Source organism: Ricinus communis, chromosome 8, assembly GCF_019578655.1.
Source record: "Ricinus communis isolate WT05 ecotype wild-type chromosome 8, ASM1957865v1, whole genome shotgun sequence".
Lineage (NCBI taxonomy): Eukaryota > Viridiplantae > Streptophyta > Magnoliopsida > Malpighiales > Euphorbiaceae > Ricinus > Ricinus communis.
The window spans coordinates 25,662,728-25,676,524 of NC_063263.1; the positions used below are offsets into that span (position 1 = coordinate 25,662,728).

The 13,797-nt window shown below is 29.5% G+C and overlaps 1 protein-coding gene across 1 annotated transcript; it reads right to left on the minus strand.

The window, feature by feature from the left end:
- Window positions 1-9,144: 9,144 nt before the first annotated feature.
- Window positions 9,145-12,887, minus strand: LOC125370952. Its single transcript, XM_048378416.1, has 4 exons — window positions 12,794-12,887; window positions 11,593-11,873; window positions 9,474-9,659; window positions 9,145-9,264 (listed from the first exon to the last, which is right to left on the minus strand). The coding sequence occupies exons 1-4, from the start codon at window positions 12,885-12,887 to the stop codon at window positions 9,145-9,147; spliced, it is 681 nt and encodes a 226-aa protein (XP_048234373.1).
- Between the last annotated feature and the right edge of the window lie 910 nt (window positions 12,888-13,797).

Sequence of the window (13,797 nt, forward strand, 5' to 3'; positions counted from 1 at the left end):
TGAGATAAGGATGATGAAGTTCCTTGAAACCCAAGTCTATGTCTTACAATGGGAGATCTTTGAGACACAACTAGTGTATTAATAGACTCTTTCCCTTTGTGAAATTTCAGAATTGAGTTCCTAAGCTTCTCTACTTTATTCAAAGTATTATTCTCTTTAAAAAGTCTTTCTTTTGAAATATCATCCAATAATTTTTTTAAGTCGTCATTGGAAGTTTTAAGGAGGCAATTTCCTTCTTTAAAATTCTAAGGTCTTCCTCCAAGCTAGAACATTTGTTTTTGTAAAAATTTAGTTTTGAAAGCATGTTTTGTAAGAGTTCATCATCATCATCCAACAAATCATCACCAAAATAATGAGAAGATGAACAACAAGAAGAAGAATTGCATGAATAAGAAGTAGAACATACCTCTTGGGAGTCTTCCATATTTACCATGAAGCAAAGATTAGCCTTCTCTTTTCTTTCACTTTCATTGTTGGAGGATGAAGATGCATCACTCCAGGTGTCCTTCAAACTCTTTTTCTTTTCTTTATCTCCCTTCTTCCTTTTCAAGTACTTAGGATAATCCTGTTTGATATGCCCTTGCTTCCCATATTTGTAGCAAGTGATTTCCTCATTCTTGTCCTTACTTGTTCTTGATTTGGAGAAGGGCTTCTTGCTTGTAAAGGGCTTGTTGCTTCTTCTCATTTTGGCTTCAAGTATACTCTTGACATGCTTGGTGATGAGAGCCACATGATCACTCTCACTTAGAGTTTCCCTTTGATCCTCATCATCACTTGGGATATTAATTGCATCTTGAGCTCTTGTGCTAGCCTTGAAAGCTAGGGCTTTCTTCTTCCCACTATCTCTATCAACTTCATCCCTCACAAGAGACATCTTATGAGTTATAAGCTCACCTATAAGAACATCGGTAGGAATCTTCTTTAGGTCTTCGTTTGCTTCTTTAATGCTAGCACTCTAGCATCATATTTATCTAAAGAAAGGCCCTTAAGAATTTTGTTGTTGATGTCTACTAGCTCATAGTGCTTCCCAAGCTTTCTCATGTTATTGTCTATTTGTCATATTGGTGATAGACTCATTAGGCTTCATCTTGAACATCTCATATTTGGTGACATACATTTGAATTTTTCTTGATTTTACTTGCTTCGTGCCTTCATGATAGTTCTCTAAGATAGTCCAAATTTGATGAGCCGTTGTGCAATGTTGCACTCTCCCACATTCTTCTCTACAGAGGCACAAGTATAGCCATTGCTTGCTTGTTCTTGTGGTTGTGCTTCTTGTGGGCATAAATCCATTCTTCTATAAGGAGGATTCTTTCTTCAACATTCTTTGTTTCGGTGGGAGCTTTCCATTCCTTCACCACATAGTCCCACACTTTAATGCCATAGGAATCCAAGTAGATTTCTATATGGAATTTCCAAAATGCATAGTCGGATCCGTCGAAGAATGGCTTGAGGTGTTAGGCTCCTTTATTGGTTGTCATGATCTTTACACTCGCAATTAAACTTAATAAGAATGAACTTGCTTTGATACCACTTGTTGTTCTTTGGAACTAAAAAAAAAAGGGGGGGGGGGGGGTGGTGGTTGAATTAGAAGATAATGATTTTTGGTAAAAATATAAAAGATTAAAGATAATATAAAAAAAGTAGGAGTTAGAGAAGATGACATAAAGATTCATAGTAGTTTGGGAATAACCCTCCCTGCATCCATTTTTGAAGATCACACTTGAGTGTTTCACTATAATCACTAAGATTACAACCTTTTGGTTTTTACAAGTTCATCAAATAACTTGGTGTTTTCAACGCTCACATTAAACCTCTTCCCTTAATGAATTACTCTCTTATTAAGTCCCTTAACCCTTGAGTATTACTGGTTACTCAACAATTACCGACATCGTATTAAATGTAAAAACTGCCCCCGCCATAATAGTGCATCGCACTTGCCTTATACGCGGCCAGAAGCGCCCTTGCGCTTCTCATTGCACTATCTTCTGCCAGTTTTTGTCTCAAGTCCTAATGAGAGGCGCCCTCCCGCTTCTTGAAGCTTTGATACTTTGACTGCATGTGTCATAAGGCAATTAGCTTGCTGTCAAGTGGACTTTTCAATATCTTGAGAACTTTTGGTCATGTGAGAAGCGCCCCCGCGCCTTGGAATTGCCCTCGCGCTTTTGGGGCTTTTTACAAAACTTACTTCAAGACTCCAGAATGTTTAGTCTAAGCTTGGTTCTTTTGGTACTCTATCACATAACTCGGTCATGATGTCAGTGATGTTCAATTTGGTTGTTAAGATCAAAATAGAGATCAATTGCACCTTATGTCAATAGTAATTAAATAATAATTCTAATTTTAAAAAAATATCTTAAATTATATTTTTAATATTATATTCGATAATAAATTAATTTTTGATTATATTAATAAATTATTAAATTAAAAAAATAATAATATCAATTAGATTGATATGTTATTTTAAGAAAATTAAAGATATTTAAAAGAGTTAATCTATTATTATTTTTTAAGATTTTATAAATAAATATTAAATATTAAAATTTTATTATTTCGTATCTATCAAGTTAATTTTATAATTAAATAATAATAACGGTCGTACAATATATGAATAAACTACTAATTAAATATAATTTATTACTACAGCTTGATGAATTCTTATGAAAATATTAGAAAATAAACAATGGTGACATTTCACGAGCTTTTCTAGTTTTAGTAAACAAAAAACTCAACTACGTAATATTATATCTTAAATTGCTTAAAATTAAGATTTCAATTAAAGTTAAAAGTGCTAGTGCTATTAGTGTGATGTTTGAGAACTAATAACTCACTAAAGCATTTTTTTTTAAATTTTAATCGATAACCTATAAAACAACTTTAAAATACGATTTACCTTTTAACAAATAACAATAACTTTTTTTATTTAAGAAATTTATCTTAAATGAAAATTTTATTTTTTATTGTCTAAGCAGGTAGACTAATTTTTTTTTTTAAAAACCAATATCCCTTAGTTTTTATCTATTCATTTATATTTTATAATATAATCTAATTAAAGTTTTTGAATCACAAATTAATTAAATACAGTTTTTATCTATTCATTTATGTTTTATAAGATAATCTAATTAAAGTTTTTGAAATACAAACTAATTAATTATAGCTTTTATTTTTTCTGTTGAAAAGTATGAAAATGAAGTATCTATGTCTATACCATATAGAAAGAAGTAAAGGACATTGGATAAAGAGGCCAAGTAATGTCTATTAATTGATTCCTCTTCAGAAAAGAAGTATATTGGAAAAATACATTATTAAGCTTATTCAGTTTTTAATTATATTTTATTAAATCTTTTAATTCTTACTTTATTTTATTAAGTTTTTATGCTTTTAATTTTACTTTGATTAAGATGGCAATAATCCTCAATCAAAACAAAATATAAAAGGTTAATAAAAAAAATAAATCTTATAAATAAATATAAAAAAAATCTTTAATTCAGTTAAAAATAAAAATATAAAAATTAAATTATATAAATACAAAATTAAGTGCTTAATAAAATATAATTAAAAAATCTAGGGGCTCGATAATGATCTATATCAAATATATCTGTATGGTTTCTTAAATTTAAAAAGCTTTTTAGCAGTTTTAAACTCTTTTTCTTTTTTCAAAAAAATAAATTTGAAAATCAATAAGTTGTGATTAGCCACATGCGTTCAAAAAAATTGAAGACCAATAGGTTGAGATTAGCCACATGCGCCAATGATCAAAGTTACCAAGAGCCCTAATAGCACCACTGTGAGCGGTTTCAAACAATTATTTACAATACATTAATAATTTTTAGTTTTAAAGAATGTCAGAAAAAACCTCACATGAATTTTATTAATTTTAACAATAAATAATTTCTTAAGTGATTTATCAATTTTTGAAAATATTAAAATTATTTTGAAAAACTATTCTTTTAATTCCTATTAAAATTACAAATATATATGTTAAATGTATTAATTGTGAACTTTGTGTAAATGACATAATACTAATTTACATTATTGGATTTGTATTATGCGAATATTAGATGACAGAAATCTAATAATATTAGTTGGTAAATTATTAGTAAATAAATAAATATTAAAATTTAAAATGTTAAAATATTAAAATATTAAAAAAACCAAGGGCTTTTAAATATAAAATTACTTAAATCACAAAGAAAAAAAAAAGATTTCTGAGAATTGGGCATTTCAATCCAAATTATCCAAAATGGTTATAGGAGCAATTTTTAATTTATTGATAAATGGGGGAAGCCTTTTGTTATTTTTCATAATAAAATAAAATTTAAAAAGCTGGCGCGGGCTATGAAGTTTTATTTTAGGTAGCCATGGGGCTGGTAACTGCAGTCTTTTACCTTGAAGATATAAAGAAATTGAGAGAATGACATAAAAAGATGGGAGCACTCGTTGGTGACACATGCAGAAGGGGCTGTGTTCCTTTCTTAATTTTTTTATTCTATTTCCTTTAGGAATTTTTAATTTCATCTCTCTGTATAAATTATGGTAATTTTTGTGGGGAAGTGGGTAATAGATTCCTGTTCAGAGTCATAGGGAATATCACTATCCTTATTCTAATTTTCTTTTTGTTTTCTATTTTAATTTTCATTCATGGTTTCTTCTTCTTTTCTTTTCCTTTCCTTTTTTTTTTTTTTTCTCTGGCTGTGTCCCTGTGCTTCTGTAGCTAGGTATTCATTCTTGTGTCTAGGCTATGAGATGTAATAATTATTTATTAATCAATATAAAAAGAGTATGATATACTCAATCACATATTACAATAAATTACGGGTTTTCAGTATTATTAAAATATCTACCAGAAACACATGATCATTCAAACATTTTGTTTGAAAAAAAATATAATTTTGAGTGCAGATGTTTCATGATTAAAAAATGAAAGCAATACAAGTTGCACATATTATGACATTTTACTTTTATTTAGATAATTGAATGTTTTCCGTATATGATATAAATATTTAAATTTATCAAATCTTTTTATTGTAAATAGGAATATTATCAGACTTTAATGAATATAAATAGTTAATTAATTAATTTAAATTTATACTGTTTTATTTAAAGCTAATCTATAAAGCATATTGAACTGAACAACTTTGGTTTGTTTTGATCCATTGATATATATATATTTTTTAATTTTAGATTATTATATTTTTATTAAATTTATTAGAGACTATCGTTTTATGTAAAAACTAAGAAAATACTTTATTCTTACACAATCTAATTAATAACACAAAATATAATTTTAATGTATTAAATTTTTTAATATATATAAGTATTTAATTACTAAAAATAAACTAATTGAGCGAAATATAATTTTGTTTACCTACGACTGAATAAATATCTTGATTACATTTCTTATACGTGATGGATAAATTATTAGATTTCAATTGTATAAGCCCTTTCTTTTGTTCTTTAAAAAGCCTAATTTTCACGGCAAGTATGAGATATTACCGCCACCTGGGGCTCAGTCTTTTAAACCTAGCCAGCACGTGGAGGAATAATATTTTACTGGTTAAAATAATAAGAATAATTTTATATATACAATAAATACATTTTTTTAAGAAGAATAATTAATTAAATGTCGATAAGGGTGTAGAATAGAAGCATCACAAGAAGTTCACAGCCCACCAAAGAGAGCCGCTGATTTCTTTCATTTATTAATCATTAGAAGTTTTTCTTTTTGGGAAGAAAAGCATTATTTGTTATTTAATTGAAAAAGTTTACGACAATATACTGGGATGTCAGCCAACCGTATAACTTGATTATAAAACGCTTCTCCCAGGACCAGAAACAGAAACGCCTCAGCAAAAAGACAACAAATATTTTGAGTTAATTGGCCGTTGCATGCATCTAATTTTAAGGTCAATGGGAGGATGGATAGACATAGTTATCCTTTACAGTGCCCAGTGTATTAAGATAATTCAATTTTCTCCAAGTGAAAATATCCATTAATAAATTTTTTATTTACCTCTGGTATTCATGTGATTATGTTTATGTTTGGACTCTGCTCAATAAGTAGGGTTGCTTAAGAAATTATTTTTTTTATAAGAATGATTATATTTTTATTTCAAATAAATTCGTAAACATACTTTTTTCTAAAATATATATTTATAAAAATATATTCAAATTAAATATACGAAAAATCAACTAAACATCAACTATACTAAACATTTATATTAATATTTTTTTTATTTTATATAAATTTCTTTCATTTATATTAATAGAATTATTTTCTTCAATTTCAAGATATGAATTATTATTATTTTTTAAAGATAATAAAGGTTATTAATGTGAGATTGAAATTTAATTTCTAATTCTGTTCAATAATTTAACAAAAATTAAATCTCTATTATTTGGAACTTATTCAATAGTACATAACAATTCAAGTAAATTAAAAATTGAAGACAAATCTTTATAAATCTAAAAATCAACAAAATATCAACTAATATAATTTTGCCTAAAAATTAAAAGACTTCAACAAAAATATTTTATTTTACATAAATTTTTTATAAATGAGTTATTTACATAGAGCAAAATTCAATAAACTTGAAGAAAATTCAAAATGATACTTTTTTTTTGTTTTACATAAAAAAAAAGTAACGGTTTAAGAAAAAAATTGAAAAAAATTCTTCATAGATATGAAAATCAACCAAATATAGATTATACTATCTTAATATCAACTAAACATCAATCAAACATTAACAAAAAATATTATTTAAAGTAATTATATAATATCTTAAGTTTTTTTAACATACTATATTTGTAGGACTTGATTTTCAAGATAAATAAATAATAAATTCAAGATGGAATAATTTATCAATGAATTTATTTTCAATTGCATAACTTTCTATGTATAATTAAATTAACAATTAATATAGAGTTTAGTAACATCAATAAAAATAGAATACATAATTTTGTGTTATTAAAAAATTACATTAAATATAATTATATTAAATTATGATAATAATTTGTGTAATTAGTTTATTTGATCAAATTAAAATAGTAACCATATTAAATTAATATTTAAAATATAAATAACCAGGAGTGGTATAAACTTAATTTTATAATTATTGGTTTATTACCTTCATAGTCATTGACTAAGTTAATTAGTTGATATGATCTTTAAGGAAATATGTATTAAAGAATTCATGCCATTAAAAAAAAATTTAAAATAATTTATTAATGTAAAAAATTTAATCAATTAAGTTGTTAGTTTTAGTCATTTTGATATTAGTGAACTACTTTTTTATATTAAGGTCTAATTTTAACCTAAAGTCTATATGTCGAGTTTGAATTAGGCAATTACAAAGTAGATATTTAGCATCCATTAATACAATACATGAATTAAAGTGCAGGAAATTAGATCTAGCTATTACAACTAGCATACAACGAATAAATTGAAAGTAAAACACCTAAGACTAAGCTACAGTATGCAAAATAGGCCAAAATACATAGAAATCCAAAATTATGACAAATAATAGTGCTGAGTCAACCTGCTGAGGTCATTGAGCTAATCGGCTCTAGAGCTTTTCCTTGACTGGTTTTGCGATTTTCTTGAAGTTCTCACCCCTTGAAGCCAATTTTACATGCACAAAAGGTCAAAGCCTATTAAAAATACAAAATAATGAAATAAAAGTATAGAAAATAAATTAAATAGACTAAGACACATGAAAAATAATATAAACACAGAAAAAGAAGAAACTAGCAGAAGGTTAGAACACATTGCATGGTAGATTCTGGATTTAAACATACAACCCTGGAACTCTCATATAATTACATAATTATTCATAGAAAAAACACAAATCATATAACCCTAATTCTTCTATCAATAGATTCAAAATCTAACACATATATATTATCATATTCAAATCCCAAGACAAACCATATTATCAAATTCAAAATCTAATAAAAAACAGAAACATTTTAATTCATGAAAAATCCTAATCTAATAAAGTAAATAATGTGAATCATTCAAATATTATCCTTGACATGTTTCTATAATTATAAATTAACATAAAAAACTAATAAAGGAAATATTGGTTGACGATGCTGGATGTGGGGGAACCCTCAGGTTGTCACTGTAGATTGCTGATCTGTGAGTCTCTAAAGATGATGAGGCGGTTGACTTGAAGAGCGGATGAGAATCTAGTGTTGTTTAGGATTTAGAAAACCTTTGTCATTTAATGAAAATTTTTCATAATCTATAGTGACCTATGACTAAATTTACAAAAAAAAATTCTGCCTTTGAGAACATAGGGTTTGTAGTTTTTTTGCTAACAATTGATATATGCTAAAAGTTAATCCAAACTGGTAACTCTAGAATTAGGTTATAACGATGTTTATGTAGAACTAGGGTTTCTAGGACATCTCAAAGCCATAGATAAGCTCGAATCAATTTTATTTGAATTTTTTTAAAAAGGATTTTTTTATCAGTCAATATTATTCAATAAAAATCTTTTAAAATTTTTTAATAATTATCATAAAAACTTTCTAGAAACTTATTTTATAATTTTTAGGATTTTAAAGTCAAAATACGCGCAAAGCAACATCAGATTTCAAAAATCACCCAATCAACACTATGTAGACTTAAGCATCCACTATCCATATGCCAATCATTCTCTTTTAAGAGTGACTTGAAGCACATCTACAAAAGCAAAATTATGTACATTTTCTTTTAGGTATTCAAACCATTTTGGGTGCTTGAGGTTGGTTAGTCATGGAAATCTCTCGTAATTGGAGATGTGGCTTCCCAACATAGCAAAACACATTAACGTGGCCAAACCTCATGCAATAGTATACTAAACACTGGGCTTGAAATTCTTTTGTTCACATGCCTCTTTACTTGAGGTTTAGGTCTTATCACACCCTTTGCTTTATCATGCATACAAGAACATGTTCCTTGAAGCTTGAGTTGGAGTTGGAGGATGACTTTTTGAAGGGCCGCTTCTCATTCTTTCTATTCTTCATTATCATATTGACTCTCCGTGAGAGCATAGCCAATTCTTCATCATCATCTTACTAGATTCAAATCCACCAGATCTATTACTCTCTTGTTGCCTTGTGGAGCTTTTGAGAGCTTTTGAGAGCCAATCCTATTTCTTAAGAGCATCTCATGGATAAGAATTTGTCAAGTAGCTCATCTGTTGACACTTTCCCCAAGTCCTCATTCGCTTCTTCAACACTTGTCACTCTTGAACCATAGTCCTTGAGTGGTGGAGCCTTTATGATCATGTTATTAATGTCAATAAGTTCATATGGTTAATTAACTTTCTTATGTTGTTGATGTTGGTGAGAAGTCAGTTGGTCATGTCACTAATACTCTCATTTGGCTTCATCTTGAAGAACTCATATTCTATCACTAAGAGTTGAATTTTCTTAGACCTAACTTGCTTGGTTCCTTCATGGTAGTTTTCCAAGGTCTTCCAAACCTTGTATGCAGTGGGAAGATGTTGAGCTCTCTCACATTTCTCTCTAGATATGGAGCTATGGAGGATGATCATGGCTCTCTTGTTCTTACCATTTGATCTTCTATGAGCATATTCATCTTTAACTAGAGGAATGTCCATGCCATCTTCTTGCTTTTTTGGTGGCTCTCTTTCCGTTTTAACACAATCCTATACATCCATCGTATCACTGTCCAAATAAATTTTCATCTTGTACTTTCAATAGGCATAATCAGACCCAACGAAGTATGGCCTTGGATGCTGTATCCCTTAGTTGGCCATCTTGATCTTTAATTGTTGCACTTAAGTTTGATGAAGAGTCCTAGCTTTAATTTCACATGTTTGTCCTTATGAACCAAGAAGGGAGTTGAATTGGTGAATGTGAGAATGGTTGCCAATTGAACATTTGACTAATAGAAGGAAATAAGTAGAAGGGTATAAAAGAGCGAACAACACATAATTTATAGTGGTTCGGATATTAACCAGCCCTACATTCATTTCCTAATCTCTAGTTGAGTATTCCACTATACTCTAACTCAATTACAATGAAGTCTTACTAAGCTCACCCCCAACTTAGTGCTTAAAGCTGATAAGTGCTAAAAACACTTACTATCAGGCTTTATTTTATATTGATTTTACCTTCAATCGAGTTTGATTTGTTTGTTTAAGCTTGATTTTTAGTTCTTTTAGGTATTTTAAGGATAATACATGTCAAGGGGTAGAACTGACTCAAAAAGTTTGAGAATCGAGCAAAGAGAAATCATTTTAGTCAATCGACACTAAACCTTGATTAAAATGCTTCCCTTTGCTCTATTCTCAAACTTTTAGATTCCGTTCTACTCCTTGACACGTGTTATCCTTAAAATACCTAAAAGAATTAAAAATCAAGCACAAACAAATAAATCAAACTCCTAGATGTGTACGTAGGGGTATTAGATGTGTCTAGACATCACATATTCTAGACATCACAAAAGAATAAGAAAGTACGTATTATCCTTTTCTTTTACTTTACTTTCACATATTCTAGACATCACAAAAGAATAAGAAAGTACGTAGGGGTATTAGATGTGTCTACTCAACAAAATCAAGAGAAATTAGAAAATTTAATGCTCATAAACATAACTAAAGCTTCAAGATATAAAAATATGTGACAACTATCAATCAAAAACCCTAGCATGGATACCAAATTCGATTCACAAGTCAAAGCTAGTTCAACTATATCTCAATTCAACAAACGACTAACCAAATTCATTATTTTAAACCTATAAATCTGGGAGAGAGAAAATCATAATAAGTAATTAATTAAGCTCAATAAACTTATAAGAAAATTAGTCGCTAATAGACAAAAAATAATATAAAACCTCCCCCCACACTTAATCAACACATTGGCCCCATTGTGCTTGGCATACACCATATAATAAATAAAATGGAAGAAAGGACTATCTTGAATTGATTGATTTCCGTTTTGAGTCTGGAATCTATAGCAGTTCATATTATATCTGTTTACACGAAAAAGAGTGAAGAGAAAAAGTAAAGGTTATAGTGATATACAGTCATCCAAAAATAAAAGAAAACAAAATAAAATACAAAAATAGAAAATCACAAATATCCTAATTAAGTGCAGTCATCCAAAAATAAAATAAAAACATTGAGACAATAAAATAAAAGTCCAACTCAAATGTTAGACAAAGTGGAGGCTCAGTCCTCTCTACCCGAATCTTCATTATCCCGCATTAAGGAGCTTAATAATCTCCACCAAAAATGCATATTCTAAATGAGATAAGAACTGCTTAAGCTTTAATGCTAGTGGGTCTTTAATAGGAGGCTTCATTCTTTCTTCCTTAGGCATCTCAATAGCTTCAAATGCCCACTTCATGATTAATTTTCTAGCCTCTAGATAGGCTAATTGCTAAATAGCTTTTGATGTTCTCAGTTTTTCTTGATCCTGTACAAGACACAACTTAAGAGGATCTTTAGCAACAACAAATGAAATAAAATTGACAGTTTCATGCTCTATCATATCATCACTAGAATCCATATCATCAAGTACAAGCGGGTGTTTCATGGAATTGGGGGTTTAAAAAATCACTTGGTCATCTCCTACCTTAAGAATGAGCTTACCATCATGAACATCAATAACGGATCTAGCTGTAGCAAGAAAGGGTCTACCAAGGATAAGGGAAACATCAACATCCTCATCCATATTAATGATCACAAAATTCACAAGAAAAATAAACTCTTGAATCTTAACCAAGACATCCTCAATTATACCTTTAGGGTATACAACAGATTTGTCAGCTAGCTGAATACTCATGAAATTTGGTTCAGGTTCTCTTAGTCCTAGTTTCTTAAACAATTTATAAGGCATCACACTATTGCTAGCCCCTAAATCAGCCAATGCATTATCAACATTTAAATTACCAATAAAACAAACAATAGTAAAACTCCCTAGATCCTTTAATTTCTTTGGTAATTGCCTTTAAATGATTGTTGAGCTCTTTTCTAATAGCTACACTTTCTCTAGCTTCCTCTTGTTAGAGAGGAGTTCTTTTAAGAACTTAACATATTTGGGCATCTGTAATAAAGCTTCCACAAAAGGTATGCTATTTTGCAATTGTTTAAAATGTTTAAGAAACTTACCAAATTGTGTATTCAATTTGTCTTTCTAAAGATGGGTTGAATAAGGCACTCTTGGTTGATACTCGTTTACAAAAGGGGTAGGCTTTGGTGTTGCTTCTACCTTTTCTTCCACTTTAGCCTCTTCACCCTTCTCTTCTTCAACTATCCCTTCAACAACATCATATTGTTGCTCTGCTTGTTTTCTTTAAGTTACTAATTGTTTGCTACTTCTTAAGGTAATGACTTTGAGTTGCTCTCTAGGATTTGCCTCAGTGTTGCAAGGCAAGCTTCCTTAGGGTCTTTCACTCAAAAGCTTTGCAATATGTCCCAATTGATTCTCTAAATTATGCACCAAAGCTTGTTGGTTCCTAAGAGCGATTTTTTTGTAGATTGAAACCTCAATTCAAAAGCTGAGATGAATTTCTCCATCAACTCCTCTAAATTACTCCTTTTATAAGGAGAATGCTGCTAGTTTTGTTGCTGAGATCCTGGTGGTGGAGGTCTATACTAATTCTAATTCCCTCAAGAAAAATTTGGATCATTTCTCCACCCCAAATTATAAGTATTGTTATAGGGGTTGTTCTGTTGGCTTGGAGCATTATCCACATAATTAACCTGCTTCGGCTTAGTAAGAGTATTGCTATTTTAAAAATCTTGACTTTGATGAGGACCCCCAAACTAATCACAAGTCATAACCTGCACCTGTCTTCCAGATGAAGACATAGTCAAAGCATCCATCTTCTTACTCATAGCCTCTAACTGTGCGTTTACAGCTACCATGGGGTCTCCTGTATATCTTTGACTTTAACCTGCTCTCTAGGATTTTGCCACTAATATTTCGTGACTGCCATATCCTTAATAAGATCCATGGCCTATTCCGGAGTTTTATTATTCAATGACCCACTTATTGCTGTATTAATAGGCTACTTACTCAAGTAATTCAATTGATTAAAGAATGTCTGAATTTGCAACCACAGGGGTAGACCATGATGTGGATAGCTCTTCAAAGAATCCTTGAACTGTTTCTAGCAATCAGAAAAAGTTTCATTCTCCTTTTGGGTCCTCAACAACCTCTTGATTCTAATCTTGTAAATTTGCCGTTGTTTCTGTTAAAATTCATTCTCTATCTTCTTTTTGCTGCCTCCTCAAAGTCCTTTCTAACTCAGGATCGTAAGCGAGTATATTCGTAGAACTAGTTTGAGTCATGCAAATATCAAGATACTTGTAGAAAACACAAACCACAAGTACAATAAGGATAATCAAATGAAAATAAAAAGAAAAATGCTAAATCACTAGCTTTTGAATTAAAAATAATATTACAATCAAAGATCCCCAACAACGATGTGAAAAGCTTAATGTGCACTATTCTCCTATGGCAAAGTGCATCGATCGCATCAAGTAATAAAACAAATGAATATAAGTATCGTTCCACTAGGGACCTAATTATGAATACTACTTTCAAACTTTGACTAATGTTTAGCAAATAGAAAATTGTTGATTTATTGTAAATAAAGAGTAAATTAAATTGAAAGCAATAAAAATGATTAATAAGATTTATTAAAGGAAGAGTCTATTGAAATGTTGAATCCCCCTAACAAGTTAAACACTACGTGAATCAAATAGCAATTACATTAAACTTAAGAGATGAATTGGCACTCCACAAATTTAGGTAAAAATCTTTGTCAAGTGA